Genomic DNA, 24,357 nt, shown 5'->3' on the forward strand with positions numbered 1-24,357 from the left:
ATACACACATTACATTACAGTACATTACAAATTTGTTGATGGTTAGTTAATTTTGCTAACAAATTTTACTTTTAAAAGAACTAATTTTGTGCAAGGTATATTTTAACTGTAGTTAAATTATAGTAATTCTCAACATATATGAATTGAGTGTTTTTTGTATACTTTAAGTAAACTTGCACATAGCCTACAACACTAAAACTAAAATTTAACAAAGAGTACGCTAAGAGCGATTGCATTATTTTTTGTGTGTGTGTGTGTGTGTGTGTGTGTGTGTGTGTGTAGTTGTAGTTAATTCGAAGCCCAAATTCTGAGCTTGGGGCAAACTAACCATTTACTACAAGCATTATGACTAGTTGTACACTTAAAGTGTACTGTCACACTTATACTACACTAAAAGCTAGCCAATTTAGTTCTATGATATATTCAAGTATTACAAGTAGCTCATAACAAGCGTTCCCAAACTATTCAGCTAGTGAGCCCCAAAATAACAATTCCAGTGACTCGCAATCCAAACAGTACAACATACAAACAGTGCACACAAAAAATAAATAATTAAATATATATATATATATATATATATATATATATATATATATATATATATATATATATATATGTGTGTGTGTGTGTGTGTGTGTGTGTGTGTGTGTGTGTAAGTGTGTGTGTGTGAGTGTGTGTGTGTGTATGTATATATATGTATGTATGTATGTATGTGTGTGTGTGTGTGTGTGTGTGTGTGTGTGTGTGTGTGTGTGTGTGTGTGTGTGTGTGTGTGTGTGTGTGTGTGTGTGTGTGTGTGTGTGTGTGTGTGTATCAGGCCCGGATTGGCTAATCGGGAGGACCGGGAGAATTCCCGGTGGGCCGGTGCGTTTTTTGGCCGCGAGGGCCGGTGTCCCTAGCTCTAGAATCTGTTGCTCTCAGCAGTCACACTTTTTAAATTAATTTATTTACTTACTTGACTACAGTCTTCTTATTCATCATTTTACCGCAGCTCTGCTCTTTTTATATATGACCAGCCTGCAGGTTAATGACGATATTAGTCAGATGAGTCAGTCCTTCATATACAACTGTTGTGGTCCAGTGGTTAGCACGTTAGATTATGACGCTAACTTTCAGTAACTCGCAGCGACATATATAATATATATATATTTATATATATATAAATAATTTTTTTTGTCAATATTTAATTTACTATTAATCTCACTTAATGACAACGGTGAGCACACTGTTTGCAGCACAAGACTATTCTTGGTTTAATTTTGGGGATCGTCCTCTATGTGTAGTCGTGGCCTTTATTTTTTATGTACACGCGTGCCGTAAAGGTGTCAGAGTTTAACATTGTGCCATTAATCTAGTGTAATAACCCCAGGGGTTGGAATCCAATGGGAAAAGAATTGAAAGGCTGATGGCTTTTTATTTGCATGCTGTTATTTTATTTAACTATTAAATACCATGTTTATCTTCTGTAAGTTATGGATAAAATATGGCTATTCTAATAGTTTAATAACATATATTAAAGAGAAATCACCAAGCAACCCACCCTCATTGTCTCACAAACCCCAATTTGGGAACCACATAGCTATACTACTAGTAGCCTACATAAATGTTTATGTGAAGTATGCTTAAGATATATCAATATTAACTAACTATACTTAATAAAAAGGAACGTGAAGTATACTTCTTTTTAGTAAGGTTAGGCTACTTATTACCCATGTGGAAACCAAGTTAAAGTCTACTTTATTTTTGTTATGTAGGCTAGTTTTTTTTTTTTTTTACTTTTTTAATTGGGGTAAGTTAATAATAATAGACATCTGCCTAGTATTTGTCGATCTAAACATATAGTACATAAACTCAATAGTTTAGTATATGCGTCAAGTACATTACTAATCTACTACATGTTTCTGAACGCACACGGAAGATAGAACAGAAGTCACGTGACCCGCGCGTCAAAGAAATCAGCTGAGGGCTCGGAGTTTCACTCAGGAAATCCAGGTAAACCGAACAACCAAAGTACATATTAAAGTAAACGATGCGTATTTATAAACTGTACATGTGTGCAGACTTTACGTAAATAGTTGTTGAGGGTAGTTTAAAAGAGAAGTCAGTAAAGTAGCAAGCGCAAAGTTCATTCACTGAAGCATATTTGTTGACAGCGCGATTTGTGTTCACTTGACATGAAACTACACTGTAAGATTCCCGAATGTTAATGTTTGTTGTGTGTCAGCAAAGTTAAAACAATAGCTGTCTAGTTTTATAAATGAAAATGCGTGTTTGTGAGTTTGTGAGCCGTGATTTCCGCATTCTTTCGTTTTGCAGGTGCAGCGCAGATCGGTTTTACTAGTCATCTGTTTAGTACTAGCCTGCTAACCAATAAACAACATTACGCCAGCTATTTTCGAGTAATTATTGAGCTAATAAGGCATATTTCAAAGCAAGGTGAGCAACTATATGGGGCAAGTTTTCTCGTTAATTCAAAATGACAACAGTAATATCATTAAGGGAGATTCTAAAACGCATGAAATAAGCTTAATAATTGAGGTTAAGTTGATTTTATACTATAGACTTTATCCTTAATAATATAATTTTGGCTAAGAACTGCACATTCTGATTAGGGACATCATATTAGCATCTAATGACTTTCAAAGTACACGCTGCTCTCAGTCAATTAAATAATGCTAATGTTTAGGTCATACTTACATGTGATTTCAGACTTCATATATAAAGTAGCATGGTAAACAATATAGGGAGTGTATCACAAGTTGTCACTGAAAGAATGTGCGAATATAAAACCAACTTTGCCTCAATAGCTTAATATACCTAAACATCAACCAGAGAAGCCCACATTTCGATCAAACTTTACTTGTAATTAACCCGAACTACTGTTAAGACAGAGTCCCAATTCCATAAGTGAAAAATATCACGCTAAGCGTTTTCTCCACTATTGAAGTCTATTATAAGTAAAAGCTTAATGTGGCTTAATGTACCTCAACAACAAGTGGGGGGAACCAAATTTCTATCAAATTTTACTTGTGGTTAGCACTAACTATATAGCAAAAAAATTAAAAATTTGCCCCATTTCCACAGCTTAAGTGAACAGCGTTTTTCCCTATGTTGTTGTGGGGATGTCAATGACATGCACAAGTGCATTCTTTTGACAGCAAAGGGTTAATCTATAATAAATTAAGTTAGATTTTTTGAACAGCTTTTTTATAATTTGGTTTCCCTCTGTTTTTAAGTCAAGCTTTCCTTATTAAGGACTTCAACGGGGAAGAAAACACTTAACGTGATATTGTTAACTTTATCTGTGGAATTAAGGCCCATTCTTTTAAAAATAGTTTGTCTTAATCACAAGTAAAGAAATTTGGGTTTCCCTGGTCTGGGTTAAGATATGTTAAGCCACGTTAAGCTGATTCCTTATAATGCGCTTCTGTGAGGAGAATGCTGAAAGTGATATTGCTCACTTGATACACTAAAATAAAAGCTTGTTCTTTTACAGCAGTAAGTGTTTTTCATGAATATATATCTATAGAAATTTGATTGTCTCTAGATGTTAAGTTAAACCACATTAAGCTGTTATAATGGACTGAAATGGGGATAAAATGCTTAACAACATTGTCCGCTTTATCTACAGACTAAGGGCTTGATCTTTTGATAGTAGTTAGTGTTAATCACAAGTATTCGATAGATTTTTGGTGTACCCCACTTGTTGAGGTATACATTAAGCCATGTTAAGCGTTTTCCTTTTATAATGGACTCAGTGGGGAGAATTGCATACCGTGATAATTTTTACCCACTAAAATAAGAGCTCATTCTTTTGACATCAGAAAGTGTTTGTAACTTTTATAGAAATTTGGTTTCTCCCACTTGCTGTTAAGGTACATTAAGCCACGTTAAGCTTTATCCTTATAATAGACTCCAATGGGGGAGTAAACGCCTAACATGATGTTTTTCAATTTATCTGCTTAATTGGGACTCATTCTTTTTACAGTAATTAGGGTTAATTACAAGTACAGTTTGACAGAAATTTGGGGTTTTCTGGTTGATGTTTAGTTACATTAAGCCCCGCTTTCTTCATGTTAAGCATTTTTGAATGTCCCCATTAATATAATTAAGAAACGCATACAAAATAGTGAGCAATTGTTTTGGTCTCCAAATAGTACAGTACGTTTTAAGGGTAACTTAAAGTTGGTTTATATTCACACATTCAGACTTTCTCCTTAATATAATTTCAGAAAACTATTCTTTACTAATACTAAATAGTCAAATCATATTCCCAGCAAATGACAATTAAAGTACAGCATTGTTCATGGTCAATTAAATAGTGCTAATGTTGTTTTGGAGGCATATGATTCAGACCGAATATTTAAAGTAGTAAACAATATAGGAAACATGTCACAAGTTGTCCCTAAATGAATGTGGGAATATTAAACATTAATAAGTATGTATAGTTTGTGTAAAACATGTTTACAACTCGTGAAAGTCTGTCACTACTTGACATTTATTAAAAACGTCGCAAATCCAGCATTTCAGTTCATACATGTTAATATACAAACTATTCTGTAGCATGTAGGATCAAATATAATGATAGTTGAATGTTATTGAAGGAAGAAATTGATAAGCCATATGTAAAAACACGTTCAAATAGTATGTTTTAGGAGCAATGTATATAAGAAAACATGTTTATGAATAAATTGTATAAGCTTGTTATTATGTAGCGCAGTATAAGAGATAATTGTGCGATTGTAGGCCTGCAAATAAATGTGATTTCTACAAATGTGTTTTCTGTCTCTTTCATTAAAGGCTTCCATCATGTATGGATCAAGAGAAGTCGATGCCAATGGGCTGGCACAGACTATTAGTTCAAACATCCAGAGGATAACGCTTCTAAGTGAGTACATTCACTCTTATTTATGTGCTATAAAAATTGTATAGCTTACAAAAATGTACCATCAGTTTTTTTTACCAAACAATAACTGTTAGTAAACTCGTACTTTTTTAATGATTATGTCTAGACTTGACTTGTATTTTTAGCCACGCCTGGATGGTGGTGATGTTTCTGTTTTCACATCTTCAATTTCTTTGTTCAGTTGTTCTCCATTTATCTGCTATGCAATTTAATGTGCTACATTCACAAAACCACAACAGATAAAAAGTCAAGTACAAGCGGAACACATTTGTTTACGACAAAACAGTCCTTTCTGTAACCTGATAACATGGGAGGTGTTTAAAGCTGATTTAGATCTTGCTTCTGTTTCCCAGCTAATGAAATCCAGCAGTTGATGAGACATCTTGGAACGGCACAAGACACAAGTGACCTGCGACAGACATTGTGAGCCAAATACAAACATCTAGTTTGGATCTCAGTCCTTTAGCACATAAAATAAATAGAGATGAATCTATTTAGCCTATTTTTTATCAGCTAATCATTAATGAATTTAAAACGGTCTGTGTTTTGGCTATAGCGTTAAACCGACTATAAAATATATCTGTTTTAAGGACAAATGATTAGGAATATAGGCTAACAGTTTATTAAAATCAATATCAGTCAAATGGCCTTTCTGTGGATCCCTAAAATGTATATAATTCAAATATATTCTTTTGTCTTTGTCAAAATAAATAGGCAGGAGAAGCAGCAGAGTGTCAATCAACTTGCTAAAGTGACAGATAAATGCATGAAAGATTTCAGCTCTTTACCTGCGACCACAGAACAGGTACTATCAAACTCATACTTCATCACATACACATATTTATAAATGCTTTACAATTGAGTAATAGAATGTAGCTTAATATATTGAAATATACACTAACCGGCCACTTTATAAGGTACACCTGCCCAACTGCTCACAGATTTCTGATCAGCCAAACACATGGCAGCAACTCAATCCATTTAGGCATGGTCAAGACGATCTGCTGCAGTTCAAACTGAGCATCAGAATGGGAAAGAAAGGTGATTTAAGTGACTTGAACGTGGCATGGTTGTTGGTGCCAGACGGGCTGGTGGGAGTATTTCAGAAACTGCTGATCTACTGAGATCCCTACCATCTTTAGGGTTTACAGAGAGTAGTCTGAAAAGAGAAAATTTCCAGTGAGCGGCAGTTCGCAATTCGCACAGGCTCACCAAAATTTGACAATAGAAGAATGGAATAATGTTGCCTGGTCTGATGAGTCTCAATTTCTGCTGTGATATTCAGATGGGAGGGTCAGAATTTAGCATCAACAACATGAAAGCATGGATCCATAATGCCTTATATCAATGGTTCAGCCTGGTGGTGGTGGTGTAATGGTGTGGTGTCATCCCTTTATAACTAGTGTACCCATCTTCCAGCAGGATAACACGCCATGTCAAGCATCTCAGACTGATTTCTTGAACATGACGATGAGTTCACTGTACTCAAATGGCCTCCACGGTCACCAGGTCTCAATCCAATACAGCACCTTTGGAATGTGGTGGAAAGGGAGATTGGCATCATGGAAGTGCAGCGACAAATTTGCAACAATATAAACCAAAATCTTTGAGGAATATTTCTAGTATCTTGTTGAATCTTTGCCATGAATAATTAAAGCAGTTCTGAAGGCAAAAGGGGGTCCAGCCCAGTACTTGTAAGGTGTACCTATTAAAGTGGCCGGTAAATGTATGCCTATAGTCATTTCATATAGTCACCTTGATGTTATTCTAAATCTTTATGGCTTTATTTTTTTCTGTGGAACACAAAATAAGATACTTTGAAGAATGTTTCACTGCCTCCAGACTTTCATTTTTGGGTGAACTATTCCTCTAACAGTCTTTGTTCTGATACAGAGGCAAAGAAAGATCCAGCGAGAACGTCTCATCACTGAATTCTCCAACGTACTGGCCGTCTTCCAGAAAGCTCAGCGAGAGGTAGCAAAAAAAGAGAAGGAGTTTGTGGCTCGTGTTCGCGCAAGCTCCAGAGTTTCAGTGAGTTTTTTCCATCATTTCTTGATATTATGCCATGTTTTCCATCCAATAGGACATTACATTTATGCAGACTCTAATATCTTACACTGAAGTGCAAGTTTCTAATGTCTTTTGTCATATACACACTACTTAAATGCCACATGTTAAGGGATTTTTTTTTGTATTGTATAATCTTTCATTGCTTTTAAATATTATGGTAAGTAGGCAAAATTATACTTACTATATTTTTGTGCTGTAGCTGACTTCTAAAGCATTTCCCATTCTTCACAAATGTTGTGGTGGTGGTTCATAATAAAAGTGACAGAAATTACATTTTCCACTAGAAGGGAGTATTTTCTCCCTTAGGCCCCGTTTACACTAGTGCGTTTTAGTTTTAAAACGGCGTTGTAGAATGAAAACGATCCGCGTCCACACTCGCGTTTTACCCAGCGTTTCTGAACTGCTCTCCGTCCACACCAAAACGCTGAAAACGCACATCACGTGACCACACACACACTCTTGGGCAAGCGCTCCAGCATTTCTACCCAGATGAGAGCTCTGCTTGTCGGACTGCTCATCAAGCATCTCCCGCTGGATCTAATCTCACTATATTTGCTGAACGTGATATTTCATTCATGTTGTTGTCTTTATCTAACGACATAGGCCAATTCCCTGACTTTGGTCGTTGGAATCTATTAAGTTACTTCACGGGTAACATGTTTTGGTTAAGCGCAAAGATAAGTTAATGATTAATCCAGGTACATTGACTGATCGCTTGCCTTTATTTCCTACAATGTATAAACTTATTGTATGTTATACTTTTATAATTATCGATTATTAAAACTGATATTCAGCAAAAGAGAGGGTGCGTTTCGTATTTTCACTGAAATTGAAAGGAGGCAGTTGTTATAGGCTCTGTTTTGTTATAAATATCCACACAGTGAAGATGATGCTCATTATGCAGCACGGCGCCTCAACATTTCTGCTGTCTGTTAAGTTGCTAATATTAAAAAGAAAATAGGCAGTTCCTTAAATCATGTTTACATTTTATTGTTGAGAAAGTGAAACAACGTAGCCAAGGTGATGTGAATGAATTTATAAAGTACACTGTTCCCTTTGAAGATTTACCCGTGTCCTCGGTATGTTTTCCATATCAAATTGAAAAGGGGGAGACTGCAGCCTTGATCAAACTTGCGAAGTCTTAACAAGAAGAGGATGCGAGACTGAACTGTGTGTGGGCTACTTAATATTGAGGAAAAGCCCTAATCAGATAGGCGAACGTTTGCAGCCCCGCCTCCGTTTTCAGATATCTCCGTCTTTCCCCATCCACACTGAGACGGAGCAGCAGCGTTTTAGAATGAAAACGGCCTTTCCATCGTTTTCAAAAAGCTCCGTTTTCGGCGCTCGAGAACTCCGGCGTAGTGTGGACGGATGGCGTAACCGTAGCAAAACTTAATATAACTGAATATAAAGGAAACGGATGAGTAATAAAAAAATTCACCCCCCTCACAGTTGTCATGAAGGGTAATATTAGCTAATATTAGCTGTAAACGGGGCCTTAGATTGATTTGCCGGCAGCTAGCACTCTGCAACTTTCGCATGGTTGCCCACTGAAGCTAAGCATGGCTGCACCTGGTGAGTACCTGGATGGGAGACCACATGGGAAAGCTGAGTTACTGCCAGAAATAGTGTTAGTAAGACCAGCAGGGGGGCGCTCAACCTGCAGTCTGTGTGGGTCCTAACGCCTCTGTATATTGATGGGGACTCTATACTGCTCAGTGAGACGTTATTCCGAGATCCTGACTCTCTGTGGTTGTTAAAAATCCCAGGATGTCCTTCAGAAAAGAGTAGGGGTTTAACCCTGGTATCATGGCCAAATTTGCCCACTGACCTCTCTCCATCATGGTCTCCTAAACATCCCCATATCAGGATTCGCTTCATCACTCTGTCTCCTATCCACCAATCAGTCCAAATTCAGTCCTTGAGGGCCGTTGTCCTGGACAGTTTAGCTCCAATCCTAATCAAACACACCCGAAACAGCTAATCAAGCTCTTACTGGATATACTAGAAACTTTCTTGTAGGTGTTTTGGAGCTAAACTCAGCAGGACACCGGGACCGAGTTTGGACACCACTGATCAAGGTGGATGCTCCACACTGGTGGTGAATGAGGAGATCCCCCAATGTGTAAAGCACTTTGAGTGTCAAGAAAAGCGCTATCTAAATATAATGAATTATTATTATTATTGTTTCCAACAAATCTTTACTTTTTATATTACTTTTTATTACATGTATGCATCACTATTTGTGTCAAATTATTGCATTTAATAAAAAAAAATGTTCCATAGACTTGAATGCATTTACACTTGCATAACACAATGCTATCAGATGCATGACTGAAAAAACTATTTTGTTGCATCATCGATCCATACTATAGATACTGTGGTACTTAATTTGTAATTGTATGTGTAAAAAGTAAGAATAATGGGTTTAAGCGATTTTTATTTTTTTAAAAAGTCTTACAATTCTCTTTCTGTCTACAGGGTGGAGATATAGATGATGTGTTTGGAAGAGCTGCTCCAGCATTCCAAAGGTTAGTTAGTTAGATGCTTGTATTGATCCTGAAGGAAATTCAGTGATCAAATAGAATCCCATAGGAAATACGTAAAATCATAAAAACATAAATGCACACAATAGGAAGGAGTAAAAAATTAATTAAAATAAAAAACAGTAATACTTCATAAATAAATGAATATGTAAATATTATATGAAAAACTGTCTAAAACTTTCTGCTTCCATATGTGTTTTTAGTGAGTTCAGTGCTCAAGCTCAGAGCTATGAGGAGAACATCACAGAAGAAGATCTGCGGCTCATTCAGGAAAGAGAATCTTCGATCAGACAGCTGGAGGTGAGGCCTGTTTCCACTGGGTATTACAATGCATTGTCACTGATCTGATCACAAGTGCATATTGCAGTTTCCACCTGGTTTTAACATTGAAATGCATCTCTTGTGGCCACTTTTGTTCAGATTTTGAGAAGACCCTTCACTCTCATTTCTTTATGCTTTTCATTTTCAGATTTTGTGGAAACTTTTATCCCTTATTTCTTTATGCTTTATGAAAGTGTGCTCAATGCAGCACATTTGCAACACAAGTACTATTACATGAGTTGGCTCTTCAGTGTTTGAACTCTCTGTAATGATTAAATCACACTGAACTGAGCTAAACTGAACTGAACTGAACTTAAACACTAAAACCTGAACCACACTGTTCCAGTTACTGAACCACACTGTTCCAGTTACTATGACCATTTATGTGAAGCTGCTTTGACACAATCTAAATTGTAAAAGCGCTATACAAATAAAGCTGAATTGAATTGAATAAACCGACGCCACGTGATAATGAGTGGAAAAGGAAGTGAAAGATATGTGTTTTTGTTCTAATATACTGAAATCCAATCAATTGAAACTAATTGAATCACCAAATTAAGTCTTATACACCAATTGTTTTGATAAATGTTCTTACAACATGTCCCCTAACACTCAAATTGAAAGAGTATATAGTGTTCTGTGGCTGCTCAATCGCATTGGATAACAGGAATATTTACACTTTGACAGCAATGCATGATCAAACATGTGGTCAAAAACGTCAAAACACTCCATGTGACTTCAGTGGTTCAACTGTAATCATACGAAGCTCCAAGAACACTTTTGTGCGCCAACAAAAGTGTAAAAACAGTTTTGTTTGTCTACATCTTCTGTATCAGATCAGGGTGCGCGTTTACTAGAGGGAATATGACGCTTGCATGTTGCGCTGCTGACTCTAGTGGCGATATGTCATTCATGTATTGTGAGAACTAAAAATTGCGGAAATTGTATTTTAAAAGGTTTTAATTCAGATATGGACTTAGCTAATGCACTTAATGTTTTTTTATAATCGCTTTGATACCTCAAGAGTTTAATAATGAAATTCAGGAGCTTCGTATTAAGCTCCTGGACATAGAGCACTTTATTCTGAAACAGGAACAAGTTTAAAAAGTTTTTAATACTTTTTAAAATCTTTTAAAGTTAATAAGAGTTCTGAACAAGATAAAGTCTGTGGTCGACTGCTTAAATCACGTGCAGAAGAGCTGAGCACAATTTTTACAATATTTTTAATCAGTCTCTGAAAAAACAGCATGTACTAAAAATTTGGAAGGACGCTATTGTCATACCATGTCCTAGGTCCAGTTGCCTCTCAACAACTTGAAATGATTTAAGGACTGTGGCTCTGACGTATATCCCTATGAATATTTTTGAAAAAATGATAAGGACAGAAATTGTTAAAAGTACAGAACAAGTTCTTGACCCAATCCAGTTTGCATACAGGCTTAATAGAGGTGTCGAAGATGCCATAATCATTCTGCTGCATTTACTTTGAGCATCTTGAGGGTAAGGGGGCTCGTGCTTGGCTTTTATTTATAGATTTTTCCTCAGTTTTTAATACAGTTTATCCTCACATTTTAATCCAGCGACTTTTAAATCATTTTCAATTAAGTATCAATCTTGTTTGTTGGATTTTAGACTTTTTAACCAATAGAACACAAAGTGTGCGAATAAACAGTTCCCTGTCAGAAAGCTTGTGCTTCTCCACCGGTTTACCTCAGAAGTTTGTTTGCTTTATTTATAGAGCACATTTAAAAACAACAGATGTTGACCAAAAAGACCAGCAAACAAGAAAAAAAAATAAATAAATAAAAAAAAAAAAAAAAAAAAAATATATATATATATATATATATATATATATATATATATATATATATATATATATATTAGTCAACATCTGTTGTTTTTAAATGTGCTCTATAAATAAAGCAAACATATATGTTTATATATATATATATGTTTATATATATATATATATATATATATATATATATATATATATATATATATATGTTTATATATATATATATATATATATATATATATATATATATATATATATTTAAGAAAAATATATAAAACAGATTAAAATTAATTATTTGCAATCAAAAAGCAAAAGACAGATTTTTTTAAATGAGACTTAAAAGCACCAAGGGAAGAGCATAATATGACCTAATAAGTAAAGGCAGACCATTCCACAAACGGGCTTTGACAGAAAAATCCCTGTCACCTCTTGATTTCAACCGTGTTTTGGGAACAACTAGCTGAAACTTTTTTTCCGATCTGATTGGCCTCAACAAAGTGTGCCAGGGATGAAGCACACTGATATAAATTGAAAATAAAAAGTCAAACCTTTAAAAAGAAGTAGCAATAACTTGTACTGAATCCTAAATTGGACTGGGAGCCAGAGAAGGGATGATAAAACTGGTGAGACTAGAACTTTTTTTTTGTCCCAGTGAAAAAGCCTAGCAGCTGAAGCCTAGCAATTGAAGCCAGCGAAACAAAGAGTTGCAGTAGTCGAATCTGGAGATAATAAAAACATTAATGATGGTTTCCAACTCTTTAAAAGACAGAAAAAGTTTAAATTTGGCAATGTTCCTTAATTGATAGATACCACTTTTGAAGCAATACTGCCTTTGTGGCTGGTGTATTCTGGGAAATTTTCTTACCTCTTGGTTTAAGTGTGGTCCTAAAAAAATCTTTGTTCGAAGGGTGATTCACCCCTTTCCCTTAGCCCTACGCCTTCAAGCTTAATAGAACTGGGACACCCCTACCCCTTGGCGTTCACATGCAAAACGATGGGGTAAGGGGAAGGGCTAAGGGGTAGAATTGGGATTGGGCATTAATTGTATCAAATGCCAAACTTTGCTGCAAAAGAATCTAGCTACAGATACTAATAAAGTCAACTCAACTCATACTATATTAAAGCTCTTTAGAGAGCTCTCAGATTTCATCTAAAATATCAATATTTGTGTTTCGAAGATCTCAAGGGATTGTGAACAAATCTTTTAATATGTGTTGTAAACAAAGCATGAGTTTGGGTCAACTGGATCACAAGTAGAATGGAGAAACACATTCTTGTTTACAACTTCCATCTCTTCCTACACTTTCCTGATGTCTTTGAGGGAAGGGTCTTTAGATGAGTGGATGAATGGGCCTTGTCTGATCTTTTGATCTAATATCTTCAATAAGTAAGCTTATGCACTTTACAAAGAAATGTGAAAGGACTCAACAAAATACTCGACCAAATGCAAAGTAGCAGCTTTCAGTTCTGCTTTCCTAGCTTTCGAATACTATGGGTTTCTTTTTCAAACACTGTGCTTTTTACATTTGCCTTGCTGTACTGTATTTGTCCAGCCAAATTAGGTTTTTAGGCAGAGTTTTATGACTTTTCCAATGTAATCAACTGCATTAGCATTTACTCTACAAAAGTAAACCATTAAAATGTGGTTTCAAGTGGGCATTTTTGTGATGGACCACAAAACCAGTCATAATAATTGTACATTTTTTGGAAATTGAAATGTATGATTCATCTGAATAAAAGCAGAATATTTCTATTGATGTATGGTTTGTTAGGATTGCACAGTATTTGGGTGAAAGTCTGGAGTCTGCAGATTAAAAAAAATATAATTACTACGATAATCTCCTTTAAAATTGTCTAAGTAAAGTGTTTAGAAATGTACAATACTAATCAAAAATTGAGTTTGGATACATTTACAGTAGGAAATTTATCAAATGTCTTCCTTGAGCATGATCTTTACTTAATATTTCAATGAGCCTTGACATGAAATAAAAATCTTGACCCATACAGTGTATTTTTTGACTATTCCCACACACAAAAAAAAAAAAAAAACTTGTACAATATAAGATTTTCTGGTTCAGAGTAAAATTTAGCATCACCCTCTTGTTTTCAGATCTTTAAACCAGGTGTAAACAAGGGTTCAACATTATGCTACTGTCGTGATTTTTGCATGGTTGTTTTTTTGTTCTGCAGAATTTAAAGATGTATAAAACGTTTGTCTTGTTTTTTTCAGTCGGACATCACAGACATTAATGAAATCTTCAGAGATCTGGGCATGATGGTGCATGAACAGGGAGACATGATTGGTAAGGTGTATATTTTTACACTTTATTAATAAATTGTCGCTCTCTGGCACAATGCTATGGTTTTTGATAGTTTTCCAGGGCATTTCTTGATAGTTGCTAACTAGAGATGCAACGATTATAGATTTTGGTTGTACGATTATAGTCTGAGGAATGATCACAGTTTCATGATTATTACGTATTCATTTATTTCAAAACACTACTAGTTTATAGGGATGTCCAGATCAGATCATGTGATTGGAAATCAGGCCGATCACAGGGCTTTAGACTTGATCAGAATCGGACGGATCAGGACTCGTATATATATACTCATTATTTTTGAACACATCTATAGTTATGCGGTGGCACAGAGTTAGACCTCTTTTTTGACTTCACACAGAAACAGCAACATGTACGGCATGACATTACTTGCCGGAAAAAGTAGATCACGGAAGCAGCCTGAAGCTTGGGTATGTCTGCTGTCTGGAGGTTTTATAAAACTGATGACAACAACATTGCTATAGCAAACTGAGAAATGTAAACTTGGGACTGCCTGCTAGGTATTTTAAGTTGAGCTGCTGTTTGTTTGTATATTAGACTCTTTTTATATTTACTGTTGCACTAAAGTCCTAAAGTGAATAATTGATGTTGTTTATTACTTGATTGTTCAAGCTACCTCACAGAAGTGCTCTGTTTGTTCACAGAGTTGTTGAATGTTAAAATAAGTTGAATTAAGATAAAAATAAGGAACATCCAGGATCGGTCTCTTCGCTTTTCTTTATTCTTTGTGTATTATAGAAGTATTGGATCTGGTTTCAGTATTGGTAGATACTTAAAATCAAATGACTCGGACTCCAGGGCAGAAAAGCCTGATCGGGACATTACTATTGGTTTAGTAAAATCACATTACACACTGCTGCTAATATGCATACACAAGCCGTTCGCCTCCATTGGAAATAACAAACTTGCGCGTACAAAAGACGCGTGAACCGCCCTTAGTTAATATCCTCTGCCATTGTTAAAATTAGCCTTTATCCACTGTGCATTAGCCTTGGTGTACAAGCTTGGAATGTTAGCACACAGTTGGCATAACTTTGTTTACTTGCAGCAGTTTTGTTCTATGCAGAAACACGGTGTTGAGTAGCATTTACGATTAATTAACCGGTTAATCGTTGCATCCACTGTAAAATGGCAAAATAATCCATGGCCAAATCTCTAGCACCAGGCCCGTACTGCTTTCATCAAAATGGTCAATCCAACCAAAGTTAGCTTAAAAACTGCATTTAAATCACTAAACAAATTAAACACTTACTGTATGTCAAACCAGATAAATTAGTTCAAATGTAGACACTTTTATCATAATATTAAACTCAAATCCTATTAATGGTAAACATACCACTGCTTTTGTCATAATTAGTGGTATTTCCCAGCTCTCTACAGCACTTATTTGTGTGAAAATAAATATTTAGAAAGGAAACCATTAGACAGGAAAGTGTGTAGCAATTTTACACTATCATAATAGTTTGGCACTGTGGTCTCACATTAAGAAGGTTGGCACTTCTGTGTGGAGTTTGCATGTTCTCCCCCTGTTGGCGTGGGTTTCCTCCGGGTGCTCCCCCACAGTCCAAACACATGCGCTATATGTGAATTGGATAAACTAAATTAACCGTAGTGTATCAGTGTGTGTGTGAATGTTAGAGTATACAGGTGTTTTCCAGTACCGGAAGGGTATCTGCTGCGTAAAAGATATGCTAGAATAGTTAGCGGTTCATTTCACTGTGTTGAAAAATGAATGAATAAATGAATAATAGTTTTATACCAATATTTTACTATTTCATCTTGTATTTTTTCAGCTAACACCACTTATAGAACATAACTAACTTAAAATTCAGGTTTGCCAATTTTCTGAAATTCAAATAAAACATGATGTGAATGAAATAAAAAGATTGATATAATTCACAATGAATGATGTCGGTTTTTTCAGACTTGTCTCAAAGGGGATGTTTAGTGATGAAACTCTTAGACAGGAAAGTCCAATTAAAGGTGTTAAAGTGGAAAAGCAGTTGCTGGTAATGAAGACCTGCGAGGCTTCACACACACCAGCTCAGTGGGACTGTTTGTTCACGCACTAAACTTTTAATAACAAGCGTTGTTTACATATGTGAGATTTCATCAGAATAACAACAGTTTGCATCATTATTTGTGCTGTCCAGCATAACCCGAAGATGCATACCTAATTTAAATGAATGATGAAATATTGCTCACAAAGGGATTTTAAAAAAGTTTTGAGGGAATTATGCATGATCCAAGTGGGCGATTGCATTATTCAAAAGCATTTCTGTTATGCACAAATAATCATTTTTTATGCAAATAATCCATTCAGAATATTTGGTCCAGTTTTCTGTGTAGAAGTGTGAATAATAAAGTCTTACCTCTGTTTTTCTCCATCTACAGACAGTATAGAGGCCAACGTATCAAACGCAGAAATCAGTGTGCAGTCAGCCACAGAACAGCTGCAAAGAGCAGCAGGTCACCAGGTATTTACAAACCACTGATCAGCATTTATTCTTCCTCACATTATTTCAGTTTCTTCTGTGAAATACAAAGAGGAAATGTAGCTGATTGAAAGTAGATATGGATGAACACTCTCAGACTCCAAAAAGTGTTACAAATCCACAATAAAAGAAGCTTTAAAACTATGCAAATGTCAACTGATGCTATAATTAGCTTGAAACCATCACTTGCACTGGCTTGTGTTTTATGTTTATTAGGTATTCAGGGTATCTGTGGGCTCTTAAAAGTCTAAAATCTCAAAAGCTAAATTTTAGGCCTTAAAAAGCTCTACTGAAATGTTATGTTGTTGATCTTAAAGATCTTTTTAACAGGTCTTTCTTAATTTTCTTTTGTTCATGTATTGCTGGCCATTAACACCCAAGCAATCGCCAACAATCCATCTCAATAAGATTTGTGACTTTTTATTTAAAAATAGCATTTAATTACTTTCCGTACAGTAACATTTGCATAACATTTCTCTATTTATTTACTGCTGAGGATACTGACCTGACCTATATTTTTATTATTAAATTATTATTGTAGACGGAGATAATTGACAGCTATGTTTTGTTCTATTTTTGGTAAGGGTTAAAGGGTTTGTAAATAGATATATTTGAAAATCAATTTAAAAAAACTTCAAACTAAATTATTATTGTTGTATTATTAAATGTATTAAATTGTAGTCTTTTTTAATTGGGCAAGTGAAAATCTTTACTAACTGGGATATTAAAAAAATGCCTAGTATTTAGCCCTGTTTAAGTCTAAAAAAAAATCACAATGGTCTTAAAATGTCTTTAAAAGTCTTAAATTTAAATTGGTGAAACCTGTAAAAACCCTGGTATTGCTGTTATATTACAACTTGAGTAAATTAGCATGATGATATCTTTTAAAGATTTTTTTTTTATGCACCAAAGCACTGTTTGTGCTGCAGGAACATTTTTAAAACGTTCAGCTATGAGCACTTCTCTAACTGAAGCTTCTCCAAAATGCGAAGCATTCATAGCGTAACAATGCACAAATCCATTCTAAATAGTATTCAAAAATAGAATTTGCACGTCCCAAACCAAAGCATGTTGAAAATACCATGCCAAAGGTTCGCGGATGGTCTACTATTTCTGGTAAAACTACCAAATGTAGAACCATCCATACTCTTACTGCTAATATTGGCCACAATACATTGCGCGTTGGACATGAATTCGATTAGAACTACAAACTCTGGTATCAAGTGTAAACAAACTACAAACAAGGCGGACACAAGACCAACCATCAACTAGAGAGGCTTCGGTAAAATTATTTGAATGACTGTTAATTAGTATCTAGCCAACTGGAAAATATTTAAATCACGTTTTCTTGTGTTTAATCTGCAACCAAAATGTGAACTTTTATAAGGACACGTTTGGACATTAACCTCTAAATGCATAATTGTCCAAACACCTGCATGAAAGACTCATGAATGTTAGATTAAACAATAGGGTAGTTAATTAAATATTAAAGTAATGCGGACGATGTGTAACATAATGGCAACATAACAGTCTGGTAATGAGGAAGTAGTTTGTCCCAAAGTATCATACTCTCCTGTTACACGCTCAGAAGTACATACTTTTAGGGCGTAGAAGAAGTATGTGAGGGGCAGCATGGTGGCAAAGTGGGTAGCACAATCGCCTCACAGCAAGAAGGTCACTGGTTCGAGCCCTGGCTGGGCCATTTGCATTTTTGTGTGGAGTTTGCATGTTCTCCCCTTGTTGGCATGGGTTTCCTCCAGGTGCTCCAGTTTCCCCCACAAGTCCAAAAACATGAGCTATAGGTGAATTGGGTAAGCTAAAATTGTCTGTAGTGTATGTTTGTGAATGAGTGTGTATGGATGTTTCCCAGTGATCCGTTGCAGCTGGAAGGGCATCCGCTGCGTAAAACACATGCTGGATAAGTTGGCGGTTTATTCCGCTGTGGCAAGCTCAGATTAATAAAGGGACTAAGCCGAAAAGAAAATGAATGGAGTAGTATGTAAATTGGGACACAACCAACACAATCTCATGGCAATTTGTACGTTTTTGATTTAGTGGCCAATTTGTATGAATTCGTTACAATCTAATTCGTACAGTTTAGTACAATTTGCTCATCCCCCAATGACGGTTGGGTTTAGGGGTGGGGTTAGGTGCCACGCCTCCTTTTTAAAATCGTACAATTTTATACGCCTCAACTCGTACGAATTCATACGAATAAGCCACTAAACTGACAAAACGTAAAATACTTACGTTTTCTTGTGAGATCAGGCTGGACACAGCATATGCCTTGCTACATTGCGCCATTTAAAAACACGCCGCTTCCATTAACACTGACAAAAAAAAACATTGATGGCATTTCTGCAGCACAAAAAAAAAACGATTTCGTGGACACGCAAGTTAAATAATTTTCTTGACATTATTGTAAGTAGCTAATTTGTTTTATCTATTTACAATTTGTATTTATTTGTTTTATTTATTTATTTATTTAATTATTGTTGTATCTTTTTATATTTGTAAATGGTTTTTTTTTATTAAATTACAATTGTGATAATCCATTTTTAATAATTGTTTTAAAACTCTCATTAACAATTTGTCACGAAACTAATTTCTTTTATCATTATAAATATAGCTGGAATAAATTTTATAAACTTTTTAGTCATATCAATTAAAGTACTGCAATTTATTTGATGTACTAGTTCAGTGGTTCCCAAAGTAAATCAAATTCACTTTATTAAACTATTAGAATTACCATATTTTATCCATAACCTATAAAAGATAAAAAATACATAAAAAAAACAACATGCAAATAAAAAGCCATCAGCCTTTAAATTTTTTGCAACCTCTAGAGTGATTACGGTATAATAAAGACACAGCACTTTGATCTTATGGAACCAGGGTAAACTTTCTTGCTATTGTGTGCAAGGATTATACATTTATAACCACCTGAGGAGATACTGGGGGTTGCGAGTCACTGGCATTGTTATTTTGGGGGTCGCGGCCTAAAAAGTTTTGAGACCCCTGTACTAGTTAATTAACATTATGTTCACAGCTAATTATCATTACTATTATTATACCAGTGACGTGTTTCCTCTGTTCACTCTAGACGTCTTTCCGCAAGAAGATTTTCATCCTGGTGGCTGTTCTGGCTGTGGCGGCTCTCATTATTGGTTTGATTATCTATGCTTCTGTCAGCAAATGAGTCTGTATCACATCTCTCAGATTTTGCTCTGCCATATTTGTAATGAGTTGCTTTCTAACTGCAGTTTAGTGCCATTCACACCAAGAATGATCACTACAATGTCAATGATAAAGAAATAGCTCGAAAAGTCATCACAAATATAAAACAACACATCAAATATAATGACAACAGCACTGAGAACTACAATTGTTGGAATCGGTTTCAGAATTGACAGCCAATCAGAATCTATGCTTTTTTTAAAGTGCCTCTATTAATATTATTAATAATATAATTATACTACCTCCCATGCAATGTTTAGGAATTCACCTCTGCCATATGCATCTGCATGCATCATATCTGCAGATTCTGTACTTAATTGTTTATGATGAGAGAATTCACTAAATATGTGACTTAACTCGCATATACAATTGAAAACTATTAGCCCTGCTGTAAAATGTTTTATTCTCTTTCAGGTATTTCCCAAGTGATGTTTAATAGAGCAAGGACATTTTTACATTATTTCCTATAATATGTTCTTATTATGACTGGAATAAAAGTAGTTTAAGGTCAATATTATTAGCCCCTATTTACCGATTGGATGCAGAACAAACCACTTTTAATTTAATTAACCAAGTTAAGCCTTTAAATTGCACATTAAGCTGAATACTAGTACCTTCCTTCATCCATTTTACATGATGTCTGTAAGTCAAATGTCACTTTGGAAATAACTGAAAAAATTCGCAGGGTTAAGATTTTTGACTTCATCTGGACATACATGAAACAACTGCATACATCTATACTGTACTACTTAAACCACTAGCCATTACTTTGGAAATGCTTTCATACAATAATTGCAACTGCAAACTAATACATCTACACTACCTGACAAAAGTCTTGTCGCCTTTCCAAGTTTTAGGAACAACAAATAATAACTTGACTTTTAGTTTGGTATCAGAAGCGGCTTATATAAAAGGTAAAGGCCTCTAGATTACGCCTATTTGACCAAAATAAAAGATGATCATGCCTTGATTTTGTATTATTTAATTAGTACAGTAAGGTCTGACTCTGCTTAGACAAAAGTTACTTAACAGAAGTAATGTCCAGTACAGAATATAAGGTCATGCTGCAGTGGAAACAGAATGAATATTGTGTCTGACTCCCATGAGCTTGGAGGACTGCATCCATGCATCTCTGCAATGACTCCAATCACGTATTAATGAAGTCTGGAATGGCAAAGAAAGCGTTCTTGCAGGACTCCCAGAGTTCATCAAGATACTTTGAATTCATCTTTAATGCCTCCTCCATCTTACCCCAAACATGCTCAATAATGTTCATGTCTGGTGAGTGGGCTGGCCAATCCTGGAGCACCCTTACCTTCTTTGCTTTCTGGAACTTTGAGGTGGAGGCTGAAGTATGAGAATGAGCGCTATCCTGCTAAAGAAATTGCCCGCTCCTGTGGTTTGTAATGTAATGGGCAGCACAAATGTCTTGATACCTCAGGCTGTTGATGTTGCCGTCCACTCTGCAGATCTCTCTCATGCCCCCATACTGAATGTAACCCCAAACCATGATTATTCCTTCACCAAACTTGACTGATTTCTATGAGAATCTTGGATCTATGCTGGTTCCAGTAGGTCTTCTGCAGTATTTGTGATGATTGAGATCCAGTTCAACAGATGATTCGTCAGAAAAATCGACCTTCGGCCACTTTTCCAAATTGACCATAGACACCAACAGATCTGACCAATCAGAGAAGAGCATGTTACCAGGAATGAATTTAGAAAGAGTGAACTCTTTGGGAAATTAGTTTATGTTGAATACGAAATTGGTGGCTCAGTGGTTAGCACTGTCGCCTCACAACAAGAAGGTCGCTGGTTTGAGTCCAGTTGGCATTTCTGTGTGGAGTTTGTTGGCGTGGGTTTCCTCCGGGTGCTCCGGTTTCACCCCCAGTGCAAAGACATGAGCTATAGGTGAATTAGATTAACTAAACTGGCCGTAGTGTATGAGTGTGTGTGAATGTGAGTGTATGGGTATTTCCCAGTACTGGGTTGCGAATGGAAGGGCATCCGCTGCGTAAAACATATGCTAAAATAGTTGAGGGTTCGTTCCGCTGTGGTGACCCCTGATAAATAAGGGACTAGGCCAAAGGAAAATGAATGAATAAATGTAAAACTTTGTTTAAAATAAAATAGCGAGTTTGAGCATTTAAAGTGGCAGGTGACAAAACTTCAATCCATGCTTTTTAGTAAACGTTACTTTGCTTTGCTATGACACTAATATTGTTGCCTTCATTGTTGTTTTTGGTGTGAATGGGATTTTAATATACTGTATACATACACATAATATTTAATACAAATAAAGCTCTACTGATGCCATTTAAATGTGCTATTTGATGTTTCAAAAAAAGCAATTAAATGCATTGATTTACAATCATCCAAATAAGACTACTCTCCGAAAAGCTGAATTGTTTCAATGCAACTTTGGGTGAAATATGAATAAACCCAACCATTTTTGGTTAAAAATGATAAATAAAATCAGCAGTCGGGTTCATATTTTACCCCAAAACAAGCCAGGGTATTTTTTATAGAGCTTACCATGTGTTGAAACTTGAAAATCATTTAAAAGTCATCACCTTAAACTATAATCCTTGCTGATGTTTTCCTGAGAGTAAAATTCCCTTAAATGTGACATTTCACTTGTTGAAAATGCTACAAATGAATGTCTATTTTGTACTGTCTATATGAAGCTGCTGCTCTAGATGCTCTAACACAAGGGTGCCCAAACTCAGTCGTGTAAGGCTGGTTGTCCTGCATGTTTTAGTTTCAACACCAATTAAACACACCTGACCCAGCTAATCAGGCTCTTTCTAGCTATACTAGATACTTACAGACAAGTGTGTTGAAGAAAGTTGGAGCTAAACCATGCAGGACACCCGCCCTCCAAGACCGGGTTTGGCCACCCCTGCTTTAACACTTCATTTGAAGAATTATTAGTCTCATTAATCATGTTATGTTATCATTGTGGCCCAAAGCACTTAGTAAAATTATTCTGAAATCGATTCTGTGAACATTTATAATTTCAGCATACCAGCTCTATTTTGCATCTCTGTTATATTGTACACAGATGTTCTATGCTGTGCTTAAAAACGGATCATGTGCTGATCAGTTCACTGAAGGAAACTGAATAAGGTTATTCTATTTACCACTAGTTGTGAAGGGAAATGACCACCAGATGGAGACATTACCAAAAATGGAGTTTCATATTAAGCACAGTTCACCTTTAACCTGCTCACATACAAATAATTTATAAAGAGCTGCCTGAGTGATTAATGCATTGTGAGTTTTTATGTCTTCTATTATATTTGAAAATCAGTTTATGATTTATTCTATATTTCAAATGAATAAACTAACTGGACAGCTGTTAGCCAATCAAGGCTGATAGTTTTACATGTGGTTATGGAGGTATTTGTTTATTTATTTGTGATTGTGAAATTTAATTTGGGATTATATAATTTCTAAGTAAATCAGGCTATTACATTTAACATTAAAGCCAGCCTTTCTGCTCGGTCAGACCAAAAACTGTATAGTTTTTCTGTGTTTATCCTATATATAATGTTTTTATGATTTCTTTGTGTCGAATTTTTGCTTTGGATGGAAAGTAAATATAGGTTTAGTAACCAAAAATTCAAGAAAACTATGAAAATGTCCTCCAAATAGTGGCAACTGGAAACATTTGTGCATTGAAATACAGCATATAGTAATGATGAAATTGTGAAAAGTGATAAGAAACTATGTGGGGAAAATGGAAGTGTGTACTATGTTGATATGATTGAAATCTTTACATTTAGTTACCTTGGAATTATAAGGTTCTATCTGCATTCTGAATGATTTAGAGATATTGAGCTTCAAAGTTTTTTGCGTTCCATAGCAAACAGTCTGTGTGTAACATTTAAAAAGTCTTAAAATGTAAACAACTTATAAAAAAACATCCCATAATGTAAATAAGTTGTCAACTAGTAAGAATATGTCAATAACTCATTTTTGACAAAAATGTCAGATAGAACCTTATAATTCTGAGGTGACGTTTTGTCAATAATATGCAAAAAGTGTTTGCCAAAGTTGTTGTAAGTAATTGATTTTTTAATAACTAGTCCAATAAACTATAATTTTATGTATATTATTGCAGATCTGGTTTTATTATTCACTTTTCTCTTTTCAAATTATTTAGTTTATTTGGATAAAAGTGCCATATTATATAAATATATTTAGTGACTAAAATTTGAGAAAAAACAAGCATTAATAGTGATAATGTCAAGAAATAAAATTATTAAAATACAGTATATGGACATTTCAGTAGCTAAAACTGTATTTTTATTTGTTTATTTTTAATAAATTTAATTTATTTTTAATTATTATTTTTTTGCTTGCAAGATGTCAGTAATTTTAAACAATATATTTTATCACAATATTTGAAAGTATAAATAAGATCTGTTAAACAGACAGTTCACCCAAAAAGAATCAAATCAAATCACTTTTATTGTCACATCATCAGCAGCACGTGTGCTATGATGAGTGAAAAGCTTAGGTGCTGGCTCCAAACAGTGCCAAATACAGATATTGCAAATACGACGACGCAAAAAAAAAAAACAGGACAATATAAAATTGGCAGCGATATGTACAATGAATAGGTGTCCACATAGTTGTA

The 24,357-nt window shown here is 35.1% G+C and overlaps 2 protein-coding genes across 3 annotated transcripts in view; one reads left to right on the plus strand and one right to left on the minus strand.

Moving 5' to 3' along the window:
• taar10a (trace amine-associated receptor 10a) overlaps positions 1 to 24,357 on the minus strand; it is a 92,681-nt gene that overhangs the window by 55,120 nt on the left and 13,204 nt on the right. For both annotated transcript variants that reach the window (XM_073933245.1, XM_073933244.1), the window contains exon 2: positions 16,353 to 16,512. The gene's annotated coding sequence lies outside the window, so the exon portion shown is untranslated. The remainder of the gene's footprint in view (positions 1 to 16,352; positions 16,513 to 24,357) is intronic.
• stx7l (syntaxin 7-like) lies at positions 1,944 to 23,827 on the plus strand. The gene is made up of 10 exons (XM_073933715.1): positions 1,944 to 1,992; positions 4,801 to 4,888; positions 5,260 to 5,329; positions 5,621 to 5,711; positions 6,800 to 6,937; positions 9,458 to 9,507; positions 9,726 to 9,822; positions 13,872 to 13,944; positions 16,375 to 16,457; positions 19,579 to 23,827. Exons 2-10 carry the CDS (start codon positions 4,810 to 4,812, stop codon positions 19,672 to 19,674), a joined length of 777 nt encoding a protein of 258 aa, XP_073789816.1. The 5' UTR covers positions 1,944 to 1,992; positions 4,801 to 4,809; the 3' UTR covers positions 19,675 to 23,827.

The sequence above is a fragment of the Danio rerio genome, chromosome 20, assembly GCF_049306965.1.
Source record: "Danio rerio strain Tuebingen ecotype United States chromosome 20, GRCz12tu, whole genome shotgun sequence".
Lineage (NCBI taxonomy): Eukaryota > Metazoa > Chordata > Actinopteri > Cypriniformes > Danionidae > Danio > Danio rerio.